The sequence below is a fragment of the Dissoconium aciculare genome, assembly GCF_010015565.1.
Source record: "Dissoconium aciculare CBS 342.82 unplaced genomic scaffold K489scaffold_2, whole genome shotgun sequence".
Taxonomy (NCBI): Eukaryota; Fungi; Ascomycota; class Dothideomycetes; order Mycosphaerellales; family Dissoconiaceae; genus Dissoconium; species Dissoconium aciculare.
Genome location: NW_022984952.1, coordinates 1,000,136 through 1,024,361, shown reverse-complemented (window position 1 = coordinate 1,024,361; position 24,226 = coordinate 1,000,136). Strand labels below are relative to the sequence as shown.

Genomic DNA, 24,226 nt, shown 5'->3' with positions numbered 1-24,226 from the left:
TGTGATGTTCTCTGCCTCTGCCGTGCCACTCTTCACATGTCATTCCTGTATTATTTTGATTAATTTGATTGTTATTATCATTATGATGTGCACGTGTTAGATGCAGTCAACCTATGGATGGATGGGTAATCACCACCAGTGGGCCTCCCATCAGGTCATTGTGGTATATCTTATATAATAATATCTTATCTATTCGGATACGCTTCCCGCATGTACAGTCCCTAGCTAGTTAGGTAGGTAGGTAGGTAGGAAGGCGTGCAGCGAAGGCCCAGCAAATGTCTGTTGAGCAGCACAATCGAGAGACTGGATGTTTCTGACATGTGAAATAAATCAATAAAAAAGAACCCACACGAAGCTCATCTGCGGCTGGCTGGGGCAGGAACGATGAGCGAATCCCCACGTCAGGAAACATCCCCTTCACTTCCCTCTCGGCTGGTCTTCACATCGCCTTCCCTCTCAACACACACACACACACTGACGATCGGCCTGGTAATCAATTGATCATCTCACCGGTGATACGTCCAATGGTCATCATCAGCATCCATGTGCTACCCCATACCTATCGAACCCTCCCGTGCTCTTTCCTTGTTACCCGGGCCTAGTAGGTATCGCAGTCATGAATTCAATTGCTTGGAGGCAGGTTGGTTGGTGATTGTCTCACGTACCTAGGTACACACTACTCCTACTCACTCACTCTTGTCACATCTCTTTCTCCCTTCTCATCCTCAGATATCCCTCTCCCGTCACATCACAACACAACACATCGACGGACCACCACCTTCATCATGCCCATGGCGATCCCCAAAGAAGAGGCCAAGGTCTCCACCAAGCCATCCTACAAGACCAGCATCCCCACCGTCCCCGTCACCCAACAACGTCCGTTGCACATCCCCTCCAAGGACTCTCCCCTCGCCGACCCCAGCGTCGCCCGCGCGAACGCCGCCGCCACCGCCGACGCCCCGGACGGCACCACCGAGGACGACCACGCGGCCCGACACGCCGACCAGACCGTCCTCCAACAGCACTGCGCCTACTGGGACAAGGACGCCGACGGCATCATCTGGCCCTGGGACACGTACCGCGGCGTCCGCGCCTGGGGCTGGGCCGTCCCCTTGGCCCTGCTGGCCATGTTCATCATCCACGGCGCGCTCAGCTACATGACCCTGCCGGGCCTCCTCCCGGATCCCTTCTTCCGCATCTATCTGGACAAGATCCACAAGGACAAGCACGGCAGTGACTCGGGGTCCTATGACAACGAGGGCCGCTTCCGCCCGCAGAACTACGAGGAGATCTTCACCAAGTATGACCGGGGCGACAAGGGCGGTTTGACGACGGGCGACATCTGGAGGATGCTGTCCGGTCAGCGGTTGGCGGTGGATCCATTCGGGTGGACCGCGTCCGCGTTGGAATGTGAGTGTTTCTCTCTCTTTGTTTCCCAGATGTTTTTTTCAATCTTTTCGATTCCGAATTTGTGCTTTGTCGGGATTCTTTTTTTTAGGTTTGGTTTCGATCGGGCAGCGAAGGTACTGACGAGTCGCTCGTTCCGTTCAGGGTATGCGCTTTACATGCTCTGCTGGCCCGAAGATGCCATCATGCGCAAGGAGGACGTCCGTCGTGCGTTCGATGGCAGCATCTTCCAATTCAAGGCCGATGAGCACGCGAGGAGGACGAAGCGCGCTTGAGCAATTCGATGTGCTCTGCGGAGTCATACCACGCAGGGAGAGTGCACTTCACTTTCCGGTCCGTGACGAGAGCTGTTGATCAATTGCATGTTCCTTCGAAAGCATCAATATTGTCCTTTTAACTCTCGATTGCCATTATCGTTTGATGTGCTACGTTTTTCTTTCGGCCATTGCAGCATTATATACATAGACGGAGGCCCAATACTGTGATCTCCAAGCTTAGAAAAGTCGCGAATACATCAGTGATCACGATGGGGATTTTTGGTTTATTATTGTGAAGAGACAAATGGAGCTTGAAATTCGATGTTGAAATCGATTCGGTCCATCCAATCCAGCAAGCCCCAATTGGTGGAGAACTTCGGCGTGATAGCCGAGTGAGTCAGGCACAAACCAAGCGGCACCTGGAGTGTAGTAAATAATAATATTTGATGAGGGCTTGCGACTGCCCGCCCGCATGAGCCAGACCCATTGATTCCACCGATAGGCGCGACTGCCATTGGAAAAGGATTTCTTTGCTTTGGCAGTGACACCTCCTCCACGATTTATATTTGTCTCTCTCTCTCTCTCTTTCCTGTTTCTCTTTGCGTCGATCGCAAACCCGTGCGATCCCCTCTCCCTCTCTCTCTCCACTCTTGCTCCCACCTCGAGTTTTGCGCGCGCCCTCTCATTCCATCATCCCCGCCCGATAAGAACTTTTTTTCCGCACAGCCGAGGTGACGATATCGGAGCTTGACCACCACCACCACACGCCCGACAGCTTTCTCCTTCTCTCCGCCCCGAAAGGCACGCGACACAACAACAACCACCACCACCCACCAAACACCCACATCTTCGCCAACAGACGAGATGACGACCGAACGCCCGTTGCCGTTCGTCTACCAGTTCGCCGCCGGTGCGGTGGCCGGTGTGTCGGAGATCCTGGTCATGTACCCATTGGACGTGGTCAAGACTCGAGTGTAAGAGAAATCCCATCGCGAGCGCGCTCCGCGAGCCGAAAGGCCCCCACAACAGAGGTTGAGGGTTTTGGAAGATACCCGCTTTTTATTTATCTGACACGCGTGGGATTGGTTGCGCTCGCAGTCAGATTCAAGGCAGGGTACCGGTACCCGGTCAAGATCACTACACCGGCATGGTGGATTGTTTCCAGAAGATTGTCAGGAATGAAGGGTACGTCTACGGTTCTGCCTTTTCCTCCTCGGCGCTTCCAGGCTGACGGCGACGGAAAGCTTCTCGCGACTCTACCGGGGCATCACCGCGCCCATCCTCATGGAGGCGCCCAAGCGCGCGACCAAGTTCGCGGCCAACGACGAGTGGGGAAAGGTCTGGAGGAACCTGTTCGGCGTCGCCAAGATGAACCAATCCCTCTCCATCCTCACCGGCGCATCGGCCGGCGCGACCGAGGCCATCGTGGTCGTCCCCTTTGAACTCGTCAAGATCCGTCTCCAAGGTAAGATTTCCCCAACAGCGCAACCCAGATCACTCCGCGCAAGAGCTTCCACTGACTCCGCCTCCCCCCAGACAAGAGCCAAGCGGCCAAATACAACGGCCTGCTGGACTGCGTCGCCAAGGTCATCCGCGAGGAGGGGCCGCTCGCCCTCTACCAGGGCACGGAGTCCACCGTCTGGCGCCACGTGCTCTGGAACGCCGGCTACTTCGGCTGCATCTTCCAGGTGCGCGCCATGCTGCCGCCGAACCCGACCAAGGACCGGTCGGTGCAGATCCGCAACGACCTCATCTCCGGCGCCGTCGGCGGCACCGTCGGCACCATCCTCAACACCCCCATGGACGTGGTCAAGAGCCGGATCCAGAACAGCCCGCGCGTGGCCGGCGGCGTGCCCAAGTACGGCTGGGCCTGGCCCGCCCTGGGCCTCGTGCTCCGGGAGGAGGGCTTTGGCGCCCTGTACAAGGGCTTCCTGCCCAAGGTCCTGCGGCTCGGCCCCGGCGGCGGCATCCTGCTGGTCGTCTTCACCGGCGTCATGGACTTCTTCCGCCAGATGCGCGGGGACGTCTGAGGGGATGGGATGGGGGGGATATCGATGCATCATCGGGAATCGCCTGTTTTTTTCTTCGTGTTCCATCTGTTGTATGAGTACCGGACGGGATGAGACGGTAGGAAACGGCCACGGGGGGAGAGGAGGATGCGAGCGAGAGAGATTCTAGATGGGGCGACGATCATGCGGGCGTTTTCCTGTTCTTTGTCTTTTTCCTGTACGAACAAACACGATCCATTTGCTTCATTCCCCCCGGCCATGTCGTTGAACGCGCGCGACTGAAAACTTCGTCGACCTCCCCACCCGACCACCGCCGTGTGCGGCGTACCGGGCCCCGAGCCACGTCACTCCCCTTCCATGATCCGCACCCTGGCGAGCAAGCCCTGGCCCTCCAGCTCCGCCAGACACTCCTCCACCCGGGCGCGCTTCCGGCCGATCGCCGCCGCGATCTCCTCCAGGCAATGGTCGCCGTCGAGGTGCGGCAGCATCAGCTCCAGGAGCTCCCCCCTCTTCTCCGCATCGCCGCCGCCGCCGCCGCCGGCCGCCAGCCCCCGTTTCACCTTCGAGATCAATCGGGTCTCGCCGCTGGAGGGGTCGGACGGCGAGAGGATGATCGTGGAGGCCGTGGCCGTGGCCGTGGCCGCGTGGGCGTCGCGTTCCTCGCCGGGGCCGGAGATGGTCGGGATGGTGAACTGCGTGGCGGTGCTGAGTCGCTGGTTGGATTTGTGGGCCGTGGTGGCGGTGGCGGGGCGCGATGCCGGCGTCGTCGGGGGGAGGGCGGTGCGTTCGGAGCTGACGCTGACGGTCTCGTCGTCCTCGGGCGCGGCCCGCAGGTGCGGCGATAGGAGGCTCGCGATGGGGAACGGCCGTGTTCGGTCGTGCTTCTCGTGCTCGTCGCCGGAGGAGGGGGGTTCGTAGTTCAGCGGGACCCGGAGCCATCCGTGCGTGAGGACTTGCTTGACGAACCCATGCTTCACCAGGAACGCCAGGATGTCCATGTAGACGATTCGGTGGTCACGGCTGGGGGGCAGTTGGCCGAAATGGATCGCTTTCCCGCTGAGAACCCGTAGCATGCTCGGTAGACTTGGCAGATGACCCGGGAACCGGAGTTCGTACTCGGCCATGTGCACGTCGAGGTCCGACAGCGGCGCCGTCGAGCTGATGGCATAGATGTTTCGCTGATGGAGAGGCATCCGCAACAGACGGGCTTTCCGCCACTTGATGAGATGGTGCGCCAAGTAGAGGACGTCCTTGATGGGAGCGCCGAGCATGGCAGCATGCTTCAAGAGGTTCTTGGTCGGCTTCAATTCGCGGATGAAGGACGCCAGAAGCAATGAATCCGTATGCAAAAGCTCGGCCAACAGCTCCTGTTTCGGCACCAACAGGAGCAGTGCTGAGAATGGAGAGAGCTCTTTGCTGTCCGCATGGTCATTGGTCCGATCCGAAAGGAATCGATTCTTTAGCTGAAGAGAGATTTCCATCCCGTGAAGCCGAAAGCTTGCGATCTCGCCCTTCCGGGTCTGAAAATAGATTTCTTGCAATGCCCAGGCCAACTCGCTGGTCTCGATCATGCGCGCCCAGGAATCGGAGTCCGTCGCAGCAGCTGACTTGACTTTCAGCTTGAGCGCGGTTAGTCGCCGAGTTTGCTCAGTGACATAATTGTACTCCTTCTGGCAGTAGTGCAGCGCTCGACTGAGCCTTCTCGCGTGATCATTGTACATGGCAAAGGTCTCATCCTTCGCAAGATGGGCGCTCGACTTCAGAACAAATACCACGTGGAACATGTTGATCTGATCTGCAACGACCCCGGATGTTGTAGACGTGCTATCCATGGAAGTGCCCAGGCTTGGGCCCATATATGAGTCCAGACTCCCAGGGATGGGAGAATAGTCATGAAAGGATCTCCCCTTGCCTCGAGCCGTCGCTTTGAAGAACTTTGAGCCCTCCGTTTCATCGCCTGGCCGTGGCGTCTTTCCTGCATCATGTTCATCCTTGTTCCATCGTCCGTCCTCGAAGGCGTAGACCGGGTGGCCCACGAAAGTTACTCCGTCAACACTAATCTCAAATTTCTTACCATCAGACCATCGACCTGGTGAGAGCAGCTTCTCCAGTGTCTCCACGGAGTGGCCAAGCAAGGCACTCGGGGTGCTTTGCGACTTCTCGCCGTCTATGGCGGCAGTGGCGGCTACTTTCGCGGCAGAGGTCATGGCAGAGGCCCGGTCTTCATCGATGACATCGTCCTCGTCGCTCTCCTCGTCCGAATCCGGAGCGACTGGCTGCGGCCGCGCACCTTTGGACTTCACAAGAGGAGGACATTGGAAGACCAATCTTGGTCCAGGCCGGGATCTTGTGATCAGTAAGATAGCTATCAGCCCCGAGCCTAGATGGGGCCCTGTCTGGTCCATGTTGGGATCCGGCGTTATTCGAGCAGCTCCTCGTAGTATTCGTTCATAATTTCATCGTTGCAGATGATGAGCGCGCTGAAATACGCAGTCGAAGATGGAGATACAACCCGGTCAGGGATCGTGTTTCTTGATGTTGAATTAACACTGGAAAAATGGGTCTCTCATGAGGTCAATGGTATATAGGTCTCGCCTCAGGTAAAATGTTGAGTTGGCTTCGTTCAGGTGACCGTATATCCAAGCCTCCAAAGAAACAGCAGGATCATCGAATTGTCCGACTTCATGATAATCGTTGAAACCGCTCTCATACTCCTCCAACACTGGACAAGATGGAGGCAGTAGCCAGGCAAAATCTGTCCGGGAGCATTGATATCGACATCAAATGAATACGAATGGCCTACAGTCCCACCGGTTTCGACAACAGAACAGCAAGCCCAACCCTATCCCCCACCACAAAGAGACGTCGACAACGCCAAGATTTCGAATTTGACGGAGGTGGGGCGATCACCAGCGACACTCCTACAACCTTGTCGGCGTCTGAGAAGTGTCCATAGAAGGTACAATTGCCATCGACATAATGGCTCCCGCGTCACTTCTCGATCTGATCGAGTCGCTCCCCAAAGGTGGTGACAACTGGGGACCACCGACCACCACCGAAACCACCCTGAATGGCGTCCCCTATGCGCCATTCTCCAAAGGCGACAAGCTGGGTCGCATGGCAGACTGGACCGTCAAGGATGGCGACCGTGAGCGAGGTGGACGACAACAGTTCAACAACCGTTACCGCGATCAGATCTACGGTGCCGGTCCCGGTGGCTTGCAGTCGGTTTTCAACATCGAGGGCCAGAACGAGGAGAACACTTTCTCGCTAGTCGATCGTTCGCAGACCAGCACTAGAGGGCGCGGGTTTGGTGGAAGAGGAGGTGTCTTCTCTCGGGGTCGTGGACAACGGGGTGGTGTTCAGGCTCAGCGAGGCGGTCGGGGAACCTTCCAGCGCGTTGGTGGAGGTCGAGGCGGCCAACAAGGATACGATGCGCGCGGTGGTCGCGGTGGTCGACGTGGAGGAAGATTCGGCTGGAAGGACTACGACAAGCCACAGCGCAACCGCGAGGCATCTGTGCAGCCCAAGGACTCATGGCGACTCTTGGAGGAGATTGACTTCAACCGTCTGTCGAAGCTCAACCTGGACACTGGTGAGGGCGAGGATCTCGACGACTATGGTTTCTTGTACTACTACGACCGTTCATACGACAAGCAACCTGGTGCGGTCACATCCGTACGGAAGTTGACCGTCCTCGATCGCGCTGCATACAACGTCACCACCTCTTCAGATCCCGTCATTCAAGAACTCGCCGAGAAGGATGAGGCCACGATCTTCGCGACTGACAACATCCTCTCCATGCTCATGTGCGCCCCTCGCAGCGTCTACAGTTGGGACATCATCATGGTCAAGCAGAACGGCAAAGTCTTCATCGACAAGCGTGAAGGCAGCAGCCTGGACATGGTCACCGTCAACGAGAACGCTGCCGATGCACCGCTGGAGATGAGCGAGGGCAACAAAGACCAGATCAACAGCCCCGGTGCTCTCAAGGAGGAAGCCACACACATCAACAACGTCTTCCCATCACAAGTCGTCCACGAGTCAGAAACCAACAAGTACGACATGAACAACGAACACCCATTCTACAACGCCGCCGAAGAGACCGATCCGCCAGCCTCCAAGGCCTACAAGTACCGCCGATTCGATCTTTCGCTCGAAGCCGACGCAGAGCCACTCCATCTCATTGTCCGGACCGAACTGGACGCCGTGGTCAAGAACAACATCAACGGCGAGGACCAACTTCTCACCATCAAGGCGCTGAACGAGTTCGACAACAAGGCACAAGGTTCCGGTGGTGCACTGGACTGGCGATCAAAATTGGCCAGCCAGCGTGGTGCCGTCGTCGCGACCGAGATGAAGAACAACAGCTGCAAGCTTGCCCGATGGACTGTGCAGTCTATCCTGGCCAAGGCCGACCTGATGAAGCTCGGGTATGTGATTTCGGGTTTTCCCTTCTTCGATGTTCCGAGTTTCCCCCACTGACGATTTCCATTTCCAACAGATTCATCTCCCGCCTCAACCCGAAATCCACCCAGGAGCACGTCGTGCTCGGCGTGCTCGGCTACAAGCCCCGCGAGTTCGCCTCGCAGATGAACCTCAACCTCAACAACGGCTGGGCCATCGTGCGGACGTTCGTCGACATGGTCATGAAGGAGCCCGAGACCGACGGCAAATACGTCCTGGTCAAGGACCCCAACAAGCCCACCATCCGCCTGTACCAGGTCCCGCGGGACACCTTCGAGGAGGACGAGGGCGAGGGCGGCGAGGGGCTGGGCAGCGTGCAGGAGGACGGCGACGACAACTAGACCCAGCGAGGAAGGAAACCCGTGGAATTCTTTTCTCCCCTCTCCCCCCCACCAATTCCCTTTCCCCCTGCGGTATGCTTAGAAGTCGTTTTTCCGACGGTATCCGATTATTCGAATGGGTTGATGATAATGAGACTTTTTTCTCTTTGTATTCTTTCCGCCTCTTCTTATCGGTGAACATTCGACATCAGCGACGGACCGTGTCTCGGCAGCAAAGACGGCGGTCCCCGCAGCCCGCCCGTCACAGCGCTATGATCCGTCCAAGCCCACGTGAGCCGTCCCGATGGCGGCGGAAGACTCGGGGAGGAGAGAGAATTACGTGTAGTCTCCTGGAGAGTTTCCTCCCTCTGATGTATTTCGTCTATGGTGGGATTTCTAAAAATAAATAAAAATAAGAAGTAATCTTTCCATCCGGTCTGAACGGAGCTGGATTCGCATCCTTCCCCCCAAAAAGCAAACAAACAAACAGACATCCGACCGCATCCCGGGAGACATCGCCGTCCCTCGACGACGTTGTACCGCTCGTCGGGGAAGGGAGAGAGAGAGAGAGATGAGGTGTCGACAGAAAGGGAAATCTTTGGCATCGTTAAAAGCGGGAGAGAAGCGAACGACGGCGGCGACATCGGGCGGTGAGAACGGGAGTGAGAGGGAGCGGGGGGGACGGATTCTTTCCCCCCCCTCCTCAACCGCTGAGGAGATCCCGCACGCTCATCCCGGTGTTGGATCGGCTCGTCGGGTCCGTGTCCGGCTGGTGCGGGAGTGATTGTTGTGCCTGCGGCGGCGGTGGCGGCGGCGGGTGCTGCTGTCCGGCTCGCCAATTCCGCCGGTCGTTGTTGAGCATCAGCAGGGCGGCGGTGGCCTCTTGGTCCAGTTCGTGTTCGCTCCGGCCGGACTTGCCGTTGGCTTTGCCGGCGGCGGCAGGGGTCAGACGCTGCTTCTCGCTGAGCTCGGAGGCGCCTTCGGCGATCTGGCGGAGGGTCGACGCGGACGAGTCGACGGGCTTGAGGGCGGGGCTGCCCAGGCCAAAGGCGCCGCCGAAGGAGGGCGCCGCGGAGAGGTGAGAGAGCTGTGGACCGAAGGCGGGGGAGGTCTGGTTGGAATGGAAGTAGGGGGAGTAGCTCGGTTGGCTGGCGGCCGAGGAGATGGAGTAGTGGCGGCCGGCGCCGGCGGCGAACACCGACGGGGAGCTGGTCGATGCGTTGGTGGTGATCTGAGAGAGGGAGGGGAGCGACACGATCGAGCCCGAATGTTCGTATGCGGACATGGCCGGGGTCGTCGTGCTGGTCGCGGTCCCGGAGTGGTTGGGGTCGGCGTGGTCGTCCTCCATCTCCTCGTCCTCGTCGTCTTCGTCTTCGATGGCCTGGGAGCGGGCGGCCGGCGCCGGCGGTGGGGGTTGCGGGCGAGGTGATTGGTGTTGCGCCTGCAGGTCGGACACGCATTGCTCGAGGTACCGGAGGTATTCGATGCTCGCCTGGGGATCGTCAGCTTCGGCATAGCCTATCACACGATGTCACAGAAGGCTCACCTGTAGAATGGCCAGCTTGTGCATCTCCTGCCCTTTGCAGGCTGGGATCATGTCCTTGAGGACGCCGAATTCCTCGTTCATCTTCGACCGTCTCCTCCGCTCGATGAGGCTATGTGCTGTTTTGCGAGCGATCTTGCGACCGGCTGCTGTGGTCCCGGCATTGTTCTGTTTCCTCTTCCCGCCAGCAGCCTGATTGTTCGCGGGGCTCTTGCCGGCGATCTGAGGCGACACGGTCGCCGACTGTGGGAGCGGCTCTTGCGGTTCATTCTCGCGAGGTTTCATCTGGATGATCTTGCGGGATCGCGTGGGCGGCGGAGGGAGCGCAAAGTCCTCTTTGGTGACGACGCCGACCTGTTGGCTCGCCGTCCTCTTCCTCGACGGGTCGGCGCTTGTATGTGGTGATAAGGGTTGGTAGGAGGAGTCGGAGCCATTGGCCGAGGGGGTCGTCGCCGAGCTGTTGCTCGCCCGGTCGGATTGCTCTTGGAACGCAGTAGGCGGTAGCTGGAAGGACGGGGCAGCGAACAGGCCCTCTTTACCACGAATGTCGCTCGAGGAGCCCGGCGTGGGCGGCGGAGCAGGTCGCGGCATGACAGGGCCACCGGCGACGGGTCTGCTCGACGATTGAAAGTCAGGCAGAGGCCGACGGGCGTAATAGAGTTGGTCTGCGTAAGAACTCGTGGTGGGCGATTTCTCCCAGAGGAGGATCAGCAGGAAGCAGGTATGGGAAGGAAGCTATACTAATGACCAGGGAGAGGAGGCCGAGGAGGAGAGGCGATCAGCATGGGCTCATGCGACTTGACCCGCGCCTGGACACACGACGAGAGGAGGAGGAGGAGGAGGCTGTGACGACGTTGGAGGAGGTCAAGGGCCACTTGCAGGCGAGCGGTGGGGATGCGTGACGAGAGACCGTTGCGTGCTTGTGCATGGGATTCCTCTCTTTCCGCAGTTTATGGTCTCCAAGTGGGTGTGTATGTGTACGGGTCTAGCGATAGCACGGATGGAGACGATGTGGCGGGCAACAATATAGTTCGAACTGTACTGTACTGTAGTCGTCGCCGTCCAATTCACGGTCTGTTGTTACTTGTCGTGATTGGGGCTGCGGGCGATAGGGCCATCAAGTCCCCCGTTTCACATGCACACACACACACACACACACACGACACCACGCAGTACCATAATCTCTCTCTCTCTCATATCAATCAATTCCCCTCGTCGGTTTCCCTACTCGATATTCGATCTCGAAGTCTCTCTCTCTCCATTGCGCGCGAAACTGCTTGCATTGGAAGAGAATCAAGCCACGACTTGCCCGTGTACTCTGGCTGTGTCGCCCACGACAGTCACTCGAAATTAGATGCTTCATCGCACGCATCATGCATCCGCTCACAAAGGGCACGCGCGTCCCAATCCGAGAGCATCAAGCGACGACACTGACCAGGAAAGCGGGCGGCGGCATCGTGCAGCAGTAGCACCGCAACGACGTACTGCACGTCGTATGTACATGGCAGACGCCGGACGTAGAGGCAGAAAGAGAGACATAATGTAGAGAGCGAGGGAGAGAGAGAGCAGAGTGAATGATTTCCCTCTCGAAAAACCACGCACGCCTCGGTGTCGCGTGCCATCATTCGCAGGAGCTGGCGATAACGAAACCTCACACTACCAGGCGGGACTGGATTTAGCACCAACACGTTGTCCGGCGACGAGCCGAGAATGGTCCAACGGAAAATCCTCCATGCTCTGGCTGCGGCGGTAAACCCCATCTTTTGATTTTTCTTGTTTTTGGTTTGTAACTCCCCTTCCATTCTGATATCGGTGCGGATCTCGCTGGATTTTCCCTTCTGTCCCACTCGCCGGGTCGATCTGTTGCGATCAGAGCGAAGACGAGGCGGGAGCGACTGGTTGGAAAAACGGGCCGCAACCGGGGTTGGATGCATATGCGACGTTCAGAAACGCTGCTGTTCTGCGACACTCGACTTTTTTTATTTTATTTGATCTCTCTCCCTCATCTCTCATCTCATCATCGTGCACAAGAGAGGAACGGACAGAGCCCACCCCTCCCCCCCTCCGTCAGCCAATGACCATCGCGGCAGCAGTAGCACGTGCCCACGTGCTGGAGGTCGCTGTTCAGACTCGGGCGTCGTCTCTCGTGCCCTCACCTCATCGTCGTCTTCTCGCGATCAGACTTTCTCCTGGGAAATACCACTCCACCACTCCATTTCATGTTCCCCATTCGAGTGCCCTGTGTACCAATGTCGTTTATATCATTGTGGACCCAGGCGATGACCTGCGACGCCGTGACGACCGCACGACGAGGGAAACCACAGCGCCGCCGGCATACATATACACAGTAAGTGAGTGAGTATATCCAGCCGGCTGGGAAGCCCAGCAGCACAGTCAAATGCACGACCAAGGGAATGTAGGCACGGCCACGGTAGGGCAGACCTGGGAAATCCCCCTCAGCACGCGCTCTCAACAGCTGCATACATACCATACCGTAGACGAGAGATGCATGCACTCCAGCTCCGAGAGGAACATCTGCCGGCGGATCAGGGTGAGACGCCATCGATTGGAACCTCTCAACGCCCCACCGATCCGGAGCACGTGCTTCATACGTCTGTGAGAGACGGCTCCACGGTGTTTCCCTCGCGCTTTTCCCTCACCCCCCCCCTCAGTTCGGCTCTTTACCCATCATCACCCGTGAGCTGCTCCCTCAACATTAATCGATAGATACCCTGAGGGAACTTTGCACCGATTTACAAAATTGGGGTCGCCTTGCGACAATGACAAGGCGCTGCTGGCGACGACGAGTATTGCGAGGGAAAGAGAGAGGACGGCAGCCAAAACGTCACCTGGGTGTGTTTTCGAGAGGGTCATCACCAAAAAAAATGTCTGTCCACGTGCTCCAGGGACACGACGGGACCTCCTCTCCGACCTCTCCCTTCCCTTCCCCTCCCCAGCTTCCCGGAATCTCACATCGAATGATGCAGGTGAGAGCGCGGAGCATCACACAGCAGCTGACATCGCAGGTGGGAAAGAATTGTCGCATGTCCCTCGATGCTTCGATTACCATACACACACACACACACACACACACACACGCTGCAGTATCTCCACGCCCGCCGGGTTGCGCGCGCGCGTTGAGCACCTGGTCGTCGACCCGCCATGACATCATGGCCGTTGATCTCCATCCCAGTCGTTGTCAGCCGCGGTCAGCGGAAGCTCTCAAGAGTCCATGAACAGTGTGAAAAATGTTGCATTTCCAGCTAGTAAATTGGTGCTGTATATGACGACGGGCATCGTCGTTGGTTTCCGATTTTCGTGTCTGCGGATACCCATCAAGTCGCCCACTTTCAACATCCCAATGCCCCCCCCGGTCCCGTTGCCCCTCGACTTTTGATCATAGGCGGAGAAAGATGCGAGGATCGTCGTTCACAGTTTGTGAGAGGATGTGCGTCGGAGTCGAAGGAGAGATCGGAATTGGCGAGCAGAGAGAGAGAGAGAGAGAGTATATAGATACGAAAACAGATCGCTGTAACATCACAGTCGTCATGTAGAAAAAGATCGCAAGAGAGATTCGAGTCGAGAGGAAATCCGGAGTCCGCATCCGCCGTACATGAGAAAGGAAAAGCCGAAAGAGCCGAAAAAGAAGGTCGCGAAGAAGGTCAAGGAAAGGGCGCAGAGTAAAAAAAAGGCAGGGGTTTCAAAGGAACCAAGTCGAAACGAGATCATAACGCCCACACGCGCGACGGAAAAGAAAAACCCACAACGTTAGCAGACTCGCTCTCGCCTCGACGACGCCCCGGTGCTTCTTCTCCCCCCTGCCGCTTCAACCCTCTCATCGCACTACTTACTTGAGCTCCAGAATGCCCACCCGCTCGCCGCGGCCGTTGCGGCTCTTGGATCGGTGTCGGACCCACGCGTACTCGTGCTTCTTCTTGCTGCTGCCGGACGACTCGATCAGCAGGGTGCCAGCGCGGAGGCGGCGTGTGTGCTCGAAGAGGAGCTCCGTCTCCTCGCGGGTGAGGTGGCGGAGGATGATGATGTAGTCGTCGTTGTCCTGTGATTCGAATCCGAGTCAGTAATCGTGCTTTAGAAGTCATCGGACCGTCTCGCTCTGCGAAGAGGAATGGCCACTACTCACGCGGTCGTATTCCCATTTCAGATTGAAGTGGGCCAAGGTCTCCGCCGCGAGATACTCCCGGCGGATCTTGGGAAATGTGAGGGTCTGGCCCGAAGTGAGCATCATACTTGGCGGGCGGTAGATGTTCACATTGGTCTGATGCACGTCGACCACAGTCTTCTTGTCTTTGTCCTCAGCCATCATACCATCGATGTGGTGCTCGGAATAACCCATCGCACGCAGGCGATCGCGGAAGTCTCTGTCGGCCTTCTCTTTTGCTGCCTTCTCATCGGCCTTCTTCTTCTCCTCCTTTTCCTTGAGTTTACGCTCATACTCCTTCTCTCGGGCTTCCTCGGCCTCCTTCTCGGCCTTCTTCTTGGCCTCGAGCTCTTTCCACATCTTCTCCTCTTTCTCCTTCTGGGCCTGCTTACGGTACTCCAGCTCTCGGATCAGACGCTTCTCTTCCTCTTCCTTCTCCTTCTCTTTGCGCTCCATGTCCTCTATGATGCGCCGCTCTTCGGCCTTCTTCTTCTCCTTGGCCTCTCGCTCTTTGCGCTCATATTCGTCAGCCCAGAGCTTCTCCTTCAGTTTCGCAGCCTCTGCATCATCGCGAGCCTTGGCTTCGGCTTTGAGCATTCGTGCTTTGAACTCGGCCTCCTTGCGCTCCTCCTCCCGACGACGCTCATCGTCTTCGTGCATCCTCTTCAAAGCTATCTCGTCGCGGATTCGCCGATTCTCTTTCTCATACTCCGCCTTAAGCTGCAAATCTTTCAGCATCTGTTCTCGCTCGGCAAGTTTATACTCGTTAAGGGCAGCTTGGCGTTCAGCTTGGCGGTCAAACTCGGCGCGAGCTCGTGATTGAGATCGGCCGTGGCCAAGATGCATTTCCGCGAGGTCTTCCACTAAATCTTCCCCGAGACCGTGGTAGCGGTGGCGTGCCGGTGAGGGAGACCTTCGTGCTGGTGCCGGTGCCGCAGCGGGTGCATAGGGAGGAATGATGTTAAAAAAATTGGGAGGAGGAGCTGGTGGTGCGTATTGAGCCATGTATGGCGGCTGCGCATATATGGGCTGAGGAGGATATGCTGGCTGCGCTGGTGGAGGTGGAGGAGGGGCCGGAGCAGGAGGGGCGGCTGAGGGCCGCTGCTGCTGATCGTTGTCTACCCGGTTGTACACATTGATTTGAGGGCCTTGGGAGGTTTCTCGCCCGTATTCGGTATATTCGTAGCGACCGCGGCCATACGCACGACCTCTTGGGCGATCGTCATAGCGATCGTAGTCGCCGAAGAAATTGTTCGCCATGGTGTGAGCACTTGTTGATTGTCGTCGCGTCCGTGACCAGATGTTCTACTGTTTGATCGGCTCGAGCGACAGACCCGAGATAATGTCGCGAGGTCTTCGGGCGACTGTGGATTGATTGCGATTGAGTGGCAGTGTTACACTCGGTGCTGACCGACAGAAAGTGTAGGAGGAAGCGGGGCACCCAGGTTTAGATGTGTGAAGGGCGCAAGGGCGTGAATGCGTAACAGCGTCTGTGTGCAGGTCACACAACAGCGTAACTTGCAAGGAAGATTCTCTCCAAGCCCGAAATCCGAGAAGTAAGAGTCGGAGAGAGGAGGTGATGAGAAGAAAAGACGAGGATCATGCAGGACAGAAATAGAGTGATTAGTTTTCAGCTCCTGCAATCGATGGATGACCCGCAGCCGAACTTTAGACGAAGGATGTCCCTCGAAGTGGTGGCACTAGGAAGGAAACAATGCGCAATCACCTGCCTGCTGTGCGCGTTGCATACTCGCACCCGGCGGGAGCAGTAGGACTGTATCTTACCTGGTAGATGTATCCTACCATACGTCCTGTGGTGGGTGGTGACATGCATTTCCATCATCACACCAGGGTGACTCCAACATGGGGAGCTGGAGATTCCCAAGGTTTGCATGGAATGGCGGGGGCTGGGTGAAGCAAAATTACCCTCACACTCCTCAGTAGAATGCCCTCATCGCCGCCGCTCCGTCCACCGAATGCTCGGTTCTTTCTTTGCCCCGTCACTGCCCTGTCCATGCAGTCCAGCATTGCGACGAGCGCTGTCGATGTTGGGCGCGTGATTATGAAGCTAATGCACACCCGGCCATCCATGACCCACTGCGGCACGCCTTATTCTTAGTTCTGCGTCCATCGAAACTCCCACCTTGCTGCCCTACGCACCGACAGAGGACAGTCCATACAGTACTCTCCTGCTTCATACTACTAGAGCATAGTATCGAACTTGTCATCAGGTGTGGACGTTTGATGCATACATGGCGAGTGGCATATCATGCATCGAGCAGGCACTGATCGACATGTTGAGGTTCGAGATCCCTCGCCTCCGCCGCGATAAATCATGCGAGTGTGCCCTATACCCAATGCAAATTCCTGCGATCGGAGCGTTCGGTCCAGAGCCGAGTGGGCTTTTTTGGCCGTGTCCCACTTTCCATGTGAGACGACGACGTTTTCCCTTCTCGCCTGGTGTACGATCACCAGACGTGCCAGTGACCGGACTTGATGGGCACCAATGTGATGAGGTGGACGATGGCTTTGATTGTTGTGAAGCTTCGCCTGCTTATTTTCGCCCACCGATCCTTCGATGCCGCATATCTCATCATTATTGATGGTTGCTGCTGCTCGTGTACCCTGCGCACAGCATGAGAAGTGCCAATAAATTGGCTTATGGAGATCGTCACGCAGAATGACTACCGACCGGTGAGCCGAAAGTTCAAGGTCAGAATTTCTCTCGAGACGCTTCGGCACCCCCGCTTGACCTCAGGCGTTGCTTTCCTCCGTTCAAATTGGCGAGCTTTAACGCCACACACGTGTAATACAACCGGGCGCCGGTCAGCTTCTGAACAAGTCCCGCCCAAACGTTGGGTGAAGAGGCGACACTCCACGTCATTGAAACCCAACCTGCATGATATGTTCTGCATCGTCCGAACTTTGACGCCTTCGTGGAAATATATGATGTTGATGATGATGATGATGGCCAACAAATGTTTCCTTGTTGTCGCTTATGCTCCGATGGTAGCTGTTGCAATAGGAGCGGTGAAGCTTACATATGTCGTGCGACAAATGGCCTGATCCAACGCACTCCTTGCATGATCGTGACGAGGGCGCATTTCGCCGCACAGTCCAAGGCTAATAGCGGCAGATTCATGCCACCAGATACTTCGAAACGACTCCTGGTAAAATTCCATCTTTCACTTTTCTGCTAGTTGACAATTTGATGCTGATGCGGATCACTGGCAGCATGCTTGGTTTCAAGATCGACCTGTGCGATCGACAATTTCATACGCAGGACAGAACTAGAGACGTAGCATCACTGAGTGTATTGAGTATACGGTTTGTCACGGAACACGCGCTTACGCTCCGGTCTCGTCTATTTGTACACTGCTCACAGTGTGAGCGCAAAGCGGCATTGGCGAGTGGCTTGTTCCACACGCATGGGGACACAGGCCACAAACTCTATGCACGAAATTTTTGGACGACGACCTCTGCGGAAGATGGATCTTTCTTCAATTTCGCGATTGCGATCATAATAACATTACAGTGCTACATAATAGCGAGATATCTCCGACCACGCCAGTAGATGCGCGAAACGAAGCACTCGTTTAAGCAAAGGCAGCAATCGCCTCGTCGAATTTTTGGGCGATTTGCGAGGATGTCTGGGCTGCCAAGCCTTGCAAGCTTGGGTCCAACTTCGCGGTGACAGCATCGGCGAATTGCAGGGCCTTGCTCTTCTGTTCCTTCAGATCGGCCTTGACCAAGAATGAGACGTCGAGCAGGCCGAGGACGAGGACGTTCTTGAAGGCGGGCTTCTTCGAGACGAGCAGGTCCAGGAGCCCGTTGAGCTTGGGCTGCAGCTCGAGCAGGATCTTGATGCCCAGGGTGAGGGAGTCATCCGCGTTCAGGGGCTGAGAGGCCTTCGCGCACTTGGTGCCGGCATCGACGGCCTTGCCGACGTCGCCGGTTTGAACCTGGATCTTGAGAGCGGTAAGGAGCTGACCCTGCTGGAAGCCGGTGACGGTGTCGCTGAGGATGTTGATCTTGGCGATGATGTTGTCGACGCTGCTCGAGATGCTCTGGAGATCGCGCTCGACGATCGGCGCCGCGAGGGTGAAGGGCACGATGGCCGCGAGGAGGAAGGCGGAGAAACGCATTGTCAGTCGAGTCTAAGGAAGTCTAGATTGGGGTGATGTGGATGTGATGACGACTTGTGAGCAACGGCAGGTTTGTTGACGCAGACTGTCGATTGCTAGAGGAAGATTTGCGTTTGAATTAGATCGATGTATAGAACCTTGGAGACATTGGGTGTTTATATCATCATGAAGGATGGTCAGAGCGGGGGTTAGTGGTTGTCCAGATGTCTTGGTGTTTGCAAGGTTGGCGTGCCTCATGCTTGGCAGCGAGAGGGGGATTTGAGGCGTTATATTGATTGCATCTTCAGAACTCGTATTGTTGATCCATGTAAGTCACGTCCGACTCGGCAGGCTAGTGTCATACGCGCGACATACAGACTCCCTTTGACTGACACCGAGTCTGTTCTATCCTTTGTGCGCAGCGAACCAGCATTACGATCGACTCTCCATGATTGTCTGAAATCCCCGCACTTCCAGGGACCCATCCCTTCCTCAGCACTCATCATGCTCTCCTTCAACGACTACGCCATATTGATGAGAGTAACGAGAGCGATGATGGGAGTGTACATCTGGTCCGACTGCACACGAACTAGTTCTACCGTTGACGTGCTTGCCCCAGCTTTTTCCCATGCGACGGCCATTTAGCCCCGGAGCATCAGCGCTCATTCGGCATGGTTGGTTGAGCGGACCGCGACGGGACCCGGTCCGTGAGGAGGCTCGGCTGCACGCCTAGAATTCCTCATCACATGGCAGCTGTTCTGTTCGTTGTTCTGGCCGTGCCGCGCTTTTGCCACTAATGATACTGGTTGTTCGTGAGGCGCGCCTTTCTTCAGCCATGATGATCTAATCTCGTTCCCGAAAAGCACAGCCAGGCACGAGTCAGCCCTCTCATAGACTAAGCGAGTATTCTCATGATGTTGTTGGTTGTGTGGACTGTCTTTCCGCGACCAGCGCCAGTCCATCATGTATACATGTGTCACAGAAGTCAATCTGCGCCGTCCGTCCGTAAAGCATAAGAAGGCAATGCTAAGACCAATTCAACTATCTATTGCTTACACGATCTCAAACTCGTAGAAGACATATGGCTCGTATCCGGAATCTCCACCGAGGCCAGCTAGATCTTGCTGCAGACCACCATCGTCCGCTTTCGGCCTTCCCTTCTTGTCTCTGCTAACAGCGTTCCCACCAAGCTCTGCAAATCTGGAGTCGAGTGCATCCTTTGCTTTCTTGGCTCGCTTGCCGTCGGTCTGTCATGATCATTAGCATATCCCTTTGCCGACAGTCTCGAGTTCCGAGGCAAGACTGTCCATAGCCTTGCCCTTGGATTTCCACGTACCTTGACTAGTCCACACACGAACGCAAGTGGTAGACCATACCGTAGCACCGTCTCGACGAACACGCGCAGGGTGAGCACGTGGATCCAGCACATTACGGCATCGCTGTAGCCTGTTCGACCCAGCCGCAATGCTTCACCCCAAACCCTTCTCTCATCCTTTTCAAGCTTGGCAATCTCCTGCTCTTCAGCTGCCCGGCCGCCGTCGGTGAATTTCATGTCTCTAGGAACCCATCGATTTTCTCTGCATTTATGCAAGAACTCGGAAGCATGCTTTTTGAAAGTGGTCACTGCGTAAAGTTGGAATTCGTCGTCCTTCGCGAGGAGTTGAGCCGATCGTGGGACGACCATGGGTGACACTGATTCATAGGACTTCAGAAAGTCTTTCACGGCATTGTTGGGCACTGCGATGAGGTGCTGCTGGAGATACTCGGAATCATCGTCTCTGAGGAGTGTTTCTGGGTTGAGGACTGTAGTGAGGGACTTCTGGGACAGGTTGCCAGTGTGACTCCGCTGGAGCGTGGCGAGCGAGGTTTTGGTTGAAGAGTATTGGTTGAACTTGGACTTTACATCGTTGTCGACAGCCGCAAGCTCCTTCTGTAGCATGTCGAAAAGTTCCGCGATGGGCTTGTCAGCGCGATACTTGACTTTGTTCCATTGGAACGTTTGAAGGTATTTGTCCACAGGTCCTGCAGATCACCATTCAATCAGCGGAGATTCTACGCATTCATTTGACTTGCTTCTGAGTTCCACATACGGTCATTGACCACCTTTTGCTCTTGTATCTTTTCCTCATCACCATCTAGTAACGACCTCAACGAGTCTCCAATCTTTTCCGCAACACCCTTGCAGTTTGCTTCCAGTTTGGCCAGATCATCTGCCTGTTGTACCAGCGCATCGAGAGTGCCGACCTTGAGCTCGGGAATGGCGAACGGTATCGTGGTGCCGTTGTCCGTGGACACTGCTGAACGGAGCGCTGTCAAAGCTTCATCCTGGTCGCCAGAGGGTGCGATGGAAGTCGGTAGAGAGACCAAGAAATACGTTTGCGACGGCATCGCGGAACTCGTCAAGCTGAGGTCACTCAGGCTGGGAAAATTGCTCGGATGTGCAATCCTCAAATGTGATTTCACGATCAGTTATGTCCAGCACTGAAGCTCAATACGGTTGGCTGCAGCTGCCTACCTAGGTGTGCTGGGCAATGGAGTGGAATGACGCTGTTCGCCGGAAAGCTTGCCCGTGTGGGGCGCGTCCCATTGGAATTGGAATGATCGGACATCGACCTCCAGCCTCCGGACATTATTAGCTGGAGCTCGGCTCTAGAGCTTACTTTGATATCTTTGCGCAGTCGAGACCGCACATCATCTAACACAATCCTCGACTACCCGCTGTGAGAATTGCGCGGCATATTACAGCGTCCTACTCATAGGCTAGGACATCAATTGTAGCAAGTGTTTGAACCTCGGGAAGACCACTCAAGATGGCGTGCTGCAGATCTGCCTCACGCGCTACGCGATCGCTACAGAGCTCCTTGACGGTGTGCAAGCAAGCCCAAAGCACTTTAGCAAGGCCCGCCGTCTGTCTCTCTATCGGCCAATCTCATGCCTACAGCCATGTGGCTCAGGCGAGCCGTGTGCCCATGAGGCCGAGATTTCAGCTCAAGACCCAGCGACGCCTACAAAGCTCGTCAATAGTACCGGCTCCGGAGTTTTATACAGAAGAGAACCCAGGCCGGACAGCACTTTACAATTTGCATCTGCAAAAGGGTGGAAAAATGGTGCCGTTTGGCGGTTACCTTATGCCCGTGCAATACTCCGACCTGTCGGTCGGTGAGAGCCATGCCTGGACCCGCGAAAAGGCCTCTATCTTCGATGTTGGACATATGGTGCAATACCATGTCGAAGGCCCCGGCGCAGAAGCATTTCTTGAAACGCTTACGCCGTCTGGAGTGAAGGACCTCGCACCCGGGCAAGCCGCTCTGTCAACATTGCTGATCCCAGGCACCGGAGGAATTAGCGATGACTGTATCATCACACGCCTGGAGGCAGGCCCTAGGCATCTCTTCTACCTGGTCGCCAACGCCGGCTGCAGAGACAAAGACTTTAAATTTCTTACCGAAGCGCTCGAAAAATGGGACCAAAGCGTCAATCCGCAGGTCCAGGTACGACATCTCGAGCATGACGGAAAGCCATACGGTCTCATCGCACTCCAAGGACCGCTTGCTGCAGAGATCTTGCAATCTACCCTGGCGACTACTTGCAAGGTCGACGTGAACAACTGGTGGTTCGGTAACGCGAAAACTGTAACTCTCGCATTGCCGTCTGGTGAAAGTCTACCCATCGTTGCGAGCAGAGGTGGCTACACCGGCGAGGATGGTTTCGAGCTCTCCATTCATCCTGCACAAACCGTCGAAGTCACCAAATTACTGCTTGACACCGCTGGTCCGGAGAAACTACGACTAGCAGGTCTAGGAGCGCGAGACAGTCTCCGCCTCGAAGCTGGCATGTGTCTATACGGACACGATCTCGATGATAGCACCACACCAGTGGAAGCCGCACTCAGCTGGATCATTCCCCAATCTCGTCGTTCCGGTCCAGGAGCGAGCTTCAACGGAGCCGAGGCCATTGTACCTCAACTCGTCGCTCCATCGAAGGGTGGCGCGGGTGTGTCTCGTCGCCGTGTTGGCTTCATCGTCGAGGGCTCTCCTGCACGAGAAGGCGCGGAGATTGTCGACGCCGATGGAAATTCGCTTGGCAAGATTACATCAGGATGCCCAAGCCCGACGCTGAAGAAGAACATCGCAATGGGTTATATCAAGGAGGGCAAACACAAATCCGGAACGGAGGTATTTGTCGTTGTCCGAGGCAAGAAGAGAAAGGCGGTTGTGACCAAGATGCCCTTTGTGCCGAACAAGTACTTCAAGGAGCGCTGATTTCATTCCTGATTTGATATGTCTGCAAAGCTATAAATCTCCACCACATTTCAACATGCTATCAAGCCGTCACTGCCAATGCGGCATCCGTCGTGAAGACGAAAATTCCGGCTGCAAGGGCGCTCCGCAAATCTCCATCCTTCCTTCTTCCCAATAACTGACCGATCTCTAATGTAGCAATTTTCATCATCAATATCCCAAGAATGGCATTGTTCGGCTCTATGTTTCGCAAATCCCCTCTCGTAAATGGTGTATAAGTCGCTGACAATTCGAATGGTTGGGCAGATCAGGTTTGACGCTCATCGGAAGATGCAAGTTTGCGCCGGATCAACGCGCTCGGGTCGTTCTCATTTTCATCGCACAAGGTTTCTTCGGATTGGCCAGACTCGTTGCCTTCGTCAGTAGTCTGACCTCGTATCTCCCCGTTGGTATCTGTCTGTCGGCCGCAACCGTCTGTCGTGCGAGACTTTGCTGCGGGTCCGCAATCACGATAGCGACCGCGGTGGCGGAGCGAGTCGAGGAGTTCGTCGTCTGAGAAGATGCACTTCGGTGGATCGCGCTTGTTGATCCATGTCTCTGGTAAAATCATGAAGGGATGGAATCGACCGTCGATCTCTTGTAGACATGCTCTGGCATGTGAAGAGTCTTGCCTGAGACTGTTGCCAGTCCAATCTTGTCTCACTTCGCGTTCGTCTTCATGCGGGTGAAGGTCGCCTGCTGCGGTTCCCTTGTGACGTTGCCTGGTGAAGTCTACCCATTGTTCGGGAGAGGCAGCAGCAATGGCATCAGGCTTGACGATGCGACCACAAGATGCGCAGGCACCCATGCTTGTCGTGAACTCCCCACCAGTACAACCGGGTCTTATTTTGGAAGGGCTCTCATTGTGGAAGTGGCGAGAATTGGCATTGTTGGGCGGCTTATATTGAGGTCGGAACAATCGCTGAAAGACATGACGACCCATCTTCGTCTATGTGGTTGGGTGTGTTTAGACGATCGTCGGAATGTAGTCAAGGTCACGAGCGAGCCCGACACGCAGACTTGAAGATGCATCCTTACAATTTATCTCTTTGTCTGAATAATATTCAATATTCTCAGGTCAAATACTAGCCTGTATCCCTACCATGGCAGTGTAGACTCCGAGAGATGGAAGCGATGAGGAGTACCAAGATCGATTTCTGAGAGTTCTTGGAGCCACAAGATTGCCGACATGATAATCAGCAACAATTGACGAACGGTAAGCATTGCCGTCCACAGGCAAGCGTAACACACATCTCAATCGGTTCGGTGTCTTTCCGAGTCGCAGATCACGGTGAAAGAGGACCATTGTCTTGTCAATTTGTTATCAACGAGAAAAGAGTTGATTTAGATGCTCTATCTATCCCTGAGAGGACTTCCAACTCACGAACGAAGAATGAAGTCTATCACTTACTTCCGCTCGTCGCATATCACCCTTAGTTGCTGCCTACCCAAAGGTTGACAGACACCGAGCACGACTTCAAACATGGAGTCGCATATGACACCCACGACCATCGAACTTGATGGTAGTGAAGTGTCGTTGGAAATACACACTCGGTGCCGGATTGACTAGGTAGTGGTTTTACATCGGACCGAGCCTGCCTGCATGCCGATAAGGCAGGTCGTCCAGGGTCGGGTCGCAAGGCTCGCGTGCTGGAAGATT

General features: G+C 55.8%; 14 protein-coding genes across 14 annotated transcripts; 6 read left to right on the top strand and 8 right to left on the bottom strand.

The window, feature by feature from the left end:
• The first annotated feature begins 350 nt into the window (after positions 1 to 350).
• On the top strand, positions 351 to 1,946 carry K489DRAFT_376577 (Caleosin-domain-containing protein). Its single transcript, XM_033603952.1, has 2 exons — positions 351 to 1,410; positions 1,552 to 1,946. The coding sequence occupies exons 1-2, from the start codon at positions 786 to 788 to the stop codon at positions 1,680 to 1,682; spliced, it is 756 nt and encodes a 251-aa protein (XP_033463213.1). The 5' UTR covers positions 351 to 785; the 3' UTR covers positions 1,683 to 1,946.
• A 582-nt stretch (positions 1,947 to 2,528) lies between these two features.
• On the top strand, positions 2,529 to 3,694 carry K489DRAFT_311850 (mitochondrial carrier; the record flags this gene model as incomplete). The annotated part of the gene is made up of 4 exons (XM_033600812.1): positions 2,529 to 2,638; positions 2,763 to 2,849; positions 2,909 to 3,129; positions 3,201 to 3,694. The coding sequence occupies 4 exons, from the start codon at positions 2,529 to 2,531 to the stop codon at positions 3,692 to 3,694; spliced, it is 912 nt and encodes a 303-aa protein (XP_033463212.1).
• A 323-nt stretch (positions 3,695 to 4,017) lies between these two features.
• On the bottom strand, positions 4,018 to 6,078 carry K489DRAFT_406955 (uncharacterized protein; the record flags this gene model as incomplete). Its single annotated transcript, XM_033607312.1, has 1 exon — positions 4,018 to 6,078. The coding sequence occupies one exon, from the start codon at positions 6,076 to 6,078 to the stop codon at positions 4,018 to 4,020; it is 2,061 nt and encodes a 686-aa protein (XP_033463211.1).
• A 574-nt stretch (positions 6,079 to 6,652) lies between these two features.
• Positions 6,653 to 8,433, top strand: K489DRAFT_289774 (translation initiation factor eIF-3, subunit D; the record flags this gene model as incomplete). Its single annotated transcript, XM_033600158.1, has 2 exons — positions 6,653 to 8,106; positions 8,178 to 8,433. Coding segments are annotated over 2 exons (1,710 nt in total), but the record flags the coding sequence as incomplete, so codon positions are not given.
• Positions 8,434 to 8,864: 431 nt separating this feature from the next.
• On the bottom strand, positions 8,865 to 10,730 carry K489DRAFT_108783 (uncharacterized protein). The gene is made up of 3 exons (XM_033598876.1): positions 10,007 to 10,730; positions 9,254 to 9,952; positions 8,865 to 9,115 (listed from the first exon to the last, which is right to left on the bottom strand). The coding sequence occupies exons 1-3, from the start codon at positions 10,592 to 10,594 to the stop codon at positions 9,068 to 9,070; spliced, it is 1,335 nt and encodes a 444-aa protein (XP_033463209.1). The 5' UTR covers positions 10,595 to 10,730; the 3' UTR covers positions 8,865 to 9,067.
• Positions 10,731 to 11,146: 416 nt separating this feature from the next.
• On the bottom strand, positions 11,147 to 12,218 carry K489DRAFT_376574 (uncharacterized protein). The gene has a single exon (XM_033603951.1). It carries the CDS (start codon positions 11,935 to 11,937, stop codon positions 11,344 to 11,346), a length of 594 nt encoding a protein of 197 aa, XP_033463208.1. The 5' UTR covers positions 11,938 to 12,218; the 3' UTR covers positions 11,147 to 11,343.
• On the bottom strand, positions 12,156 to 12,566 carry K489DRAFT_367417 (uncharacterized protein; the record flags this gene model as incomplete). Its single annotated transcript, XM_033602860.1, has 1 exon — positions 12,156 to 12,566. One exon carries the CDS (start codon positions 12,564 to 12,566, stop codon positions 12,156 to 12,158), a length of 411 nt encoding a protein of 136 aa, XP_033463207.1.
• Positions 12,567 to 12,674: 108 nt separating this feature from the next.
• On the top strand, positions 12,675 to 13,483 carry K489DRAFT_108644 (uncharacterized protein). The gene has a single exon (XM_033598874.1). It carries the CDS (start codon positions 12,784 to 12,786, stop codon positions 13,237 to 13,239), a length of 456 nt encoding a protein of 151 aa, XP_033463206.1. The 5' UTR covers positions 12,675 to 12,783; the 3' UTR covers positions 13,240 to 13,483.
• A 245-nt stretch (positions 13,484 to 13,728) lies between these two features.
• K489DRAFT_108610 (uncharacterized protein) lies at positions 13,729 to 15,661 on the bottom strand. The gene is made up of 4 exons (XM_033598873.1): positions 15,535 to 15,661; positions 14,686 to 15,425; positions 14,145 to 14,631; positions 13,729 to 14,060 (listed from the first exon to the last, which is right to left on the bottom strand). Exons 2-4 carry the CDS (start codon positions 15,420 to 15,422, stop codon positions 13,851 to 13,853), a joined length of 1,434 nt encoding a protein of 477 aa, XP_033463205.1. The 5' UTR covers positions 15,423 to 15,425; positions 15,535 to 15,661; the 3' UTR covers positions 13,729 to 13,850.
• Positions 15,662 to 16,741: 1,080 nt separating this feature from the next.
• On the top strand, positions 16,742 to 17,525 carry K489DRAFT_108679 (uncharacterized protein). The gene is made up of 2 exons (XM_033598875.1): positions 16,742 to 17,332; positions 17,397 to 17,525. The coding sequence occupies exon 1, from the start codon at positions 16,824 to 16,826 to the stop codon at positions 17,226 to 17,228; it is 405 nt and encodes a 134-aa protein (XP_033463204.1). The 5' UTR covers positions 16,742 to 16,823; the 3' UTR covers positions 17,229 to 17,332; positions 17,397 to 17,525.
• Positions 17,501 to 18,619, bottom strand: K489DRAFT_376569 (uncharacterized protein). Its single transcript, XM_033603950.1, has one exon. The coding sequence runs from the start codon at positions 18,305 to 18,307 to the stop codon at positions 17,759 to 17,761; it is 549 nt and encodes a 182-aa protein (XP_033463203.1). The 5' UTR covers positions 18,308 to 18,619; the 3' UTR covers positions 17,501 to 17,758.
• Positions 18,620 to 19,169: 550 nt separating this feature from the next.
• On the bottom strand, positions 19,170 to 20,796 carry K489DRAFT_376568 (ATPase, V1 complex, subunit C). Its single transcript, XM_033603949.1, has 3 exons — positions 20,377 to 20,796; positions 19,623 to 20,308; positions 19,170 to 19,533 (listed from the first exon to the last, which is right to left on the bottom strand). The coding sequence occupies exons 1-3, from the start codon at positions 20,672 to 20,674 to the stop codon at positions 19,339 to 19,341; spliced, it is 1,179 nt and encodes a 392-aa protein (XP_033463202.1). The 5' UTR covers positions 20,675 to 20,796; the 3' UTR covers positions 19,170 to 19,338.
• A 594-nt stretch (positions 20,797 to 21,390) lies between these two features.
• K489DRAFT_386608 (glycine cleavage system T protein) lies at positions 21,391 to 22,548 on the top strand (the record flags this gene model as incomplete). The annotated part of the gene is made up of 1 exon (XM_033606240.1): positions 21,391 to 22,548. One exon carries the CDS (start codon positions 21,391 to 21,393, stop codon positions 22,546 to 22,548), a length of 1,158 nt encoding a protein of 385 aa, XP_033463201.1.
• Positions 22,549 to 22,691: 143 nt separating this feature from the next.
• K489DRAFT_108597 (uncharacterized protein) lies at positions 22,692 to 23,646 on the bottom strand. The gene has a single exon (XM_033598872.1). The coding sequence runs from the start codon at positions 23,507 to 23,509 to the stop codon at positions 22,835 to 22,837; it is 675 nt and encodes a 224-aa protein (XP_033463200.1). The 5' UTR covers positions 23,510 to 23,646; the 3' UTR covers positions 22,692 to 22,834.
• Between the last annotated feature and the right edge of the window lie 580 nt (positions 23,647 to 24,226).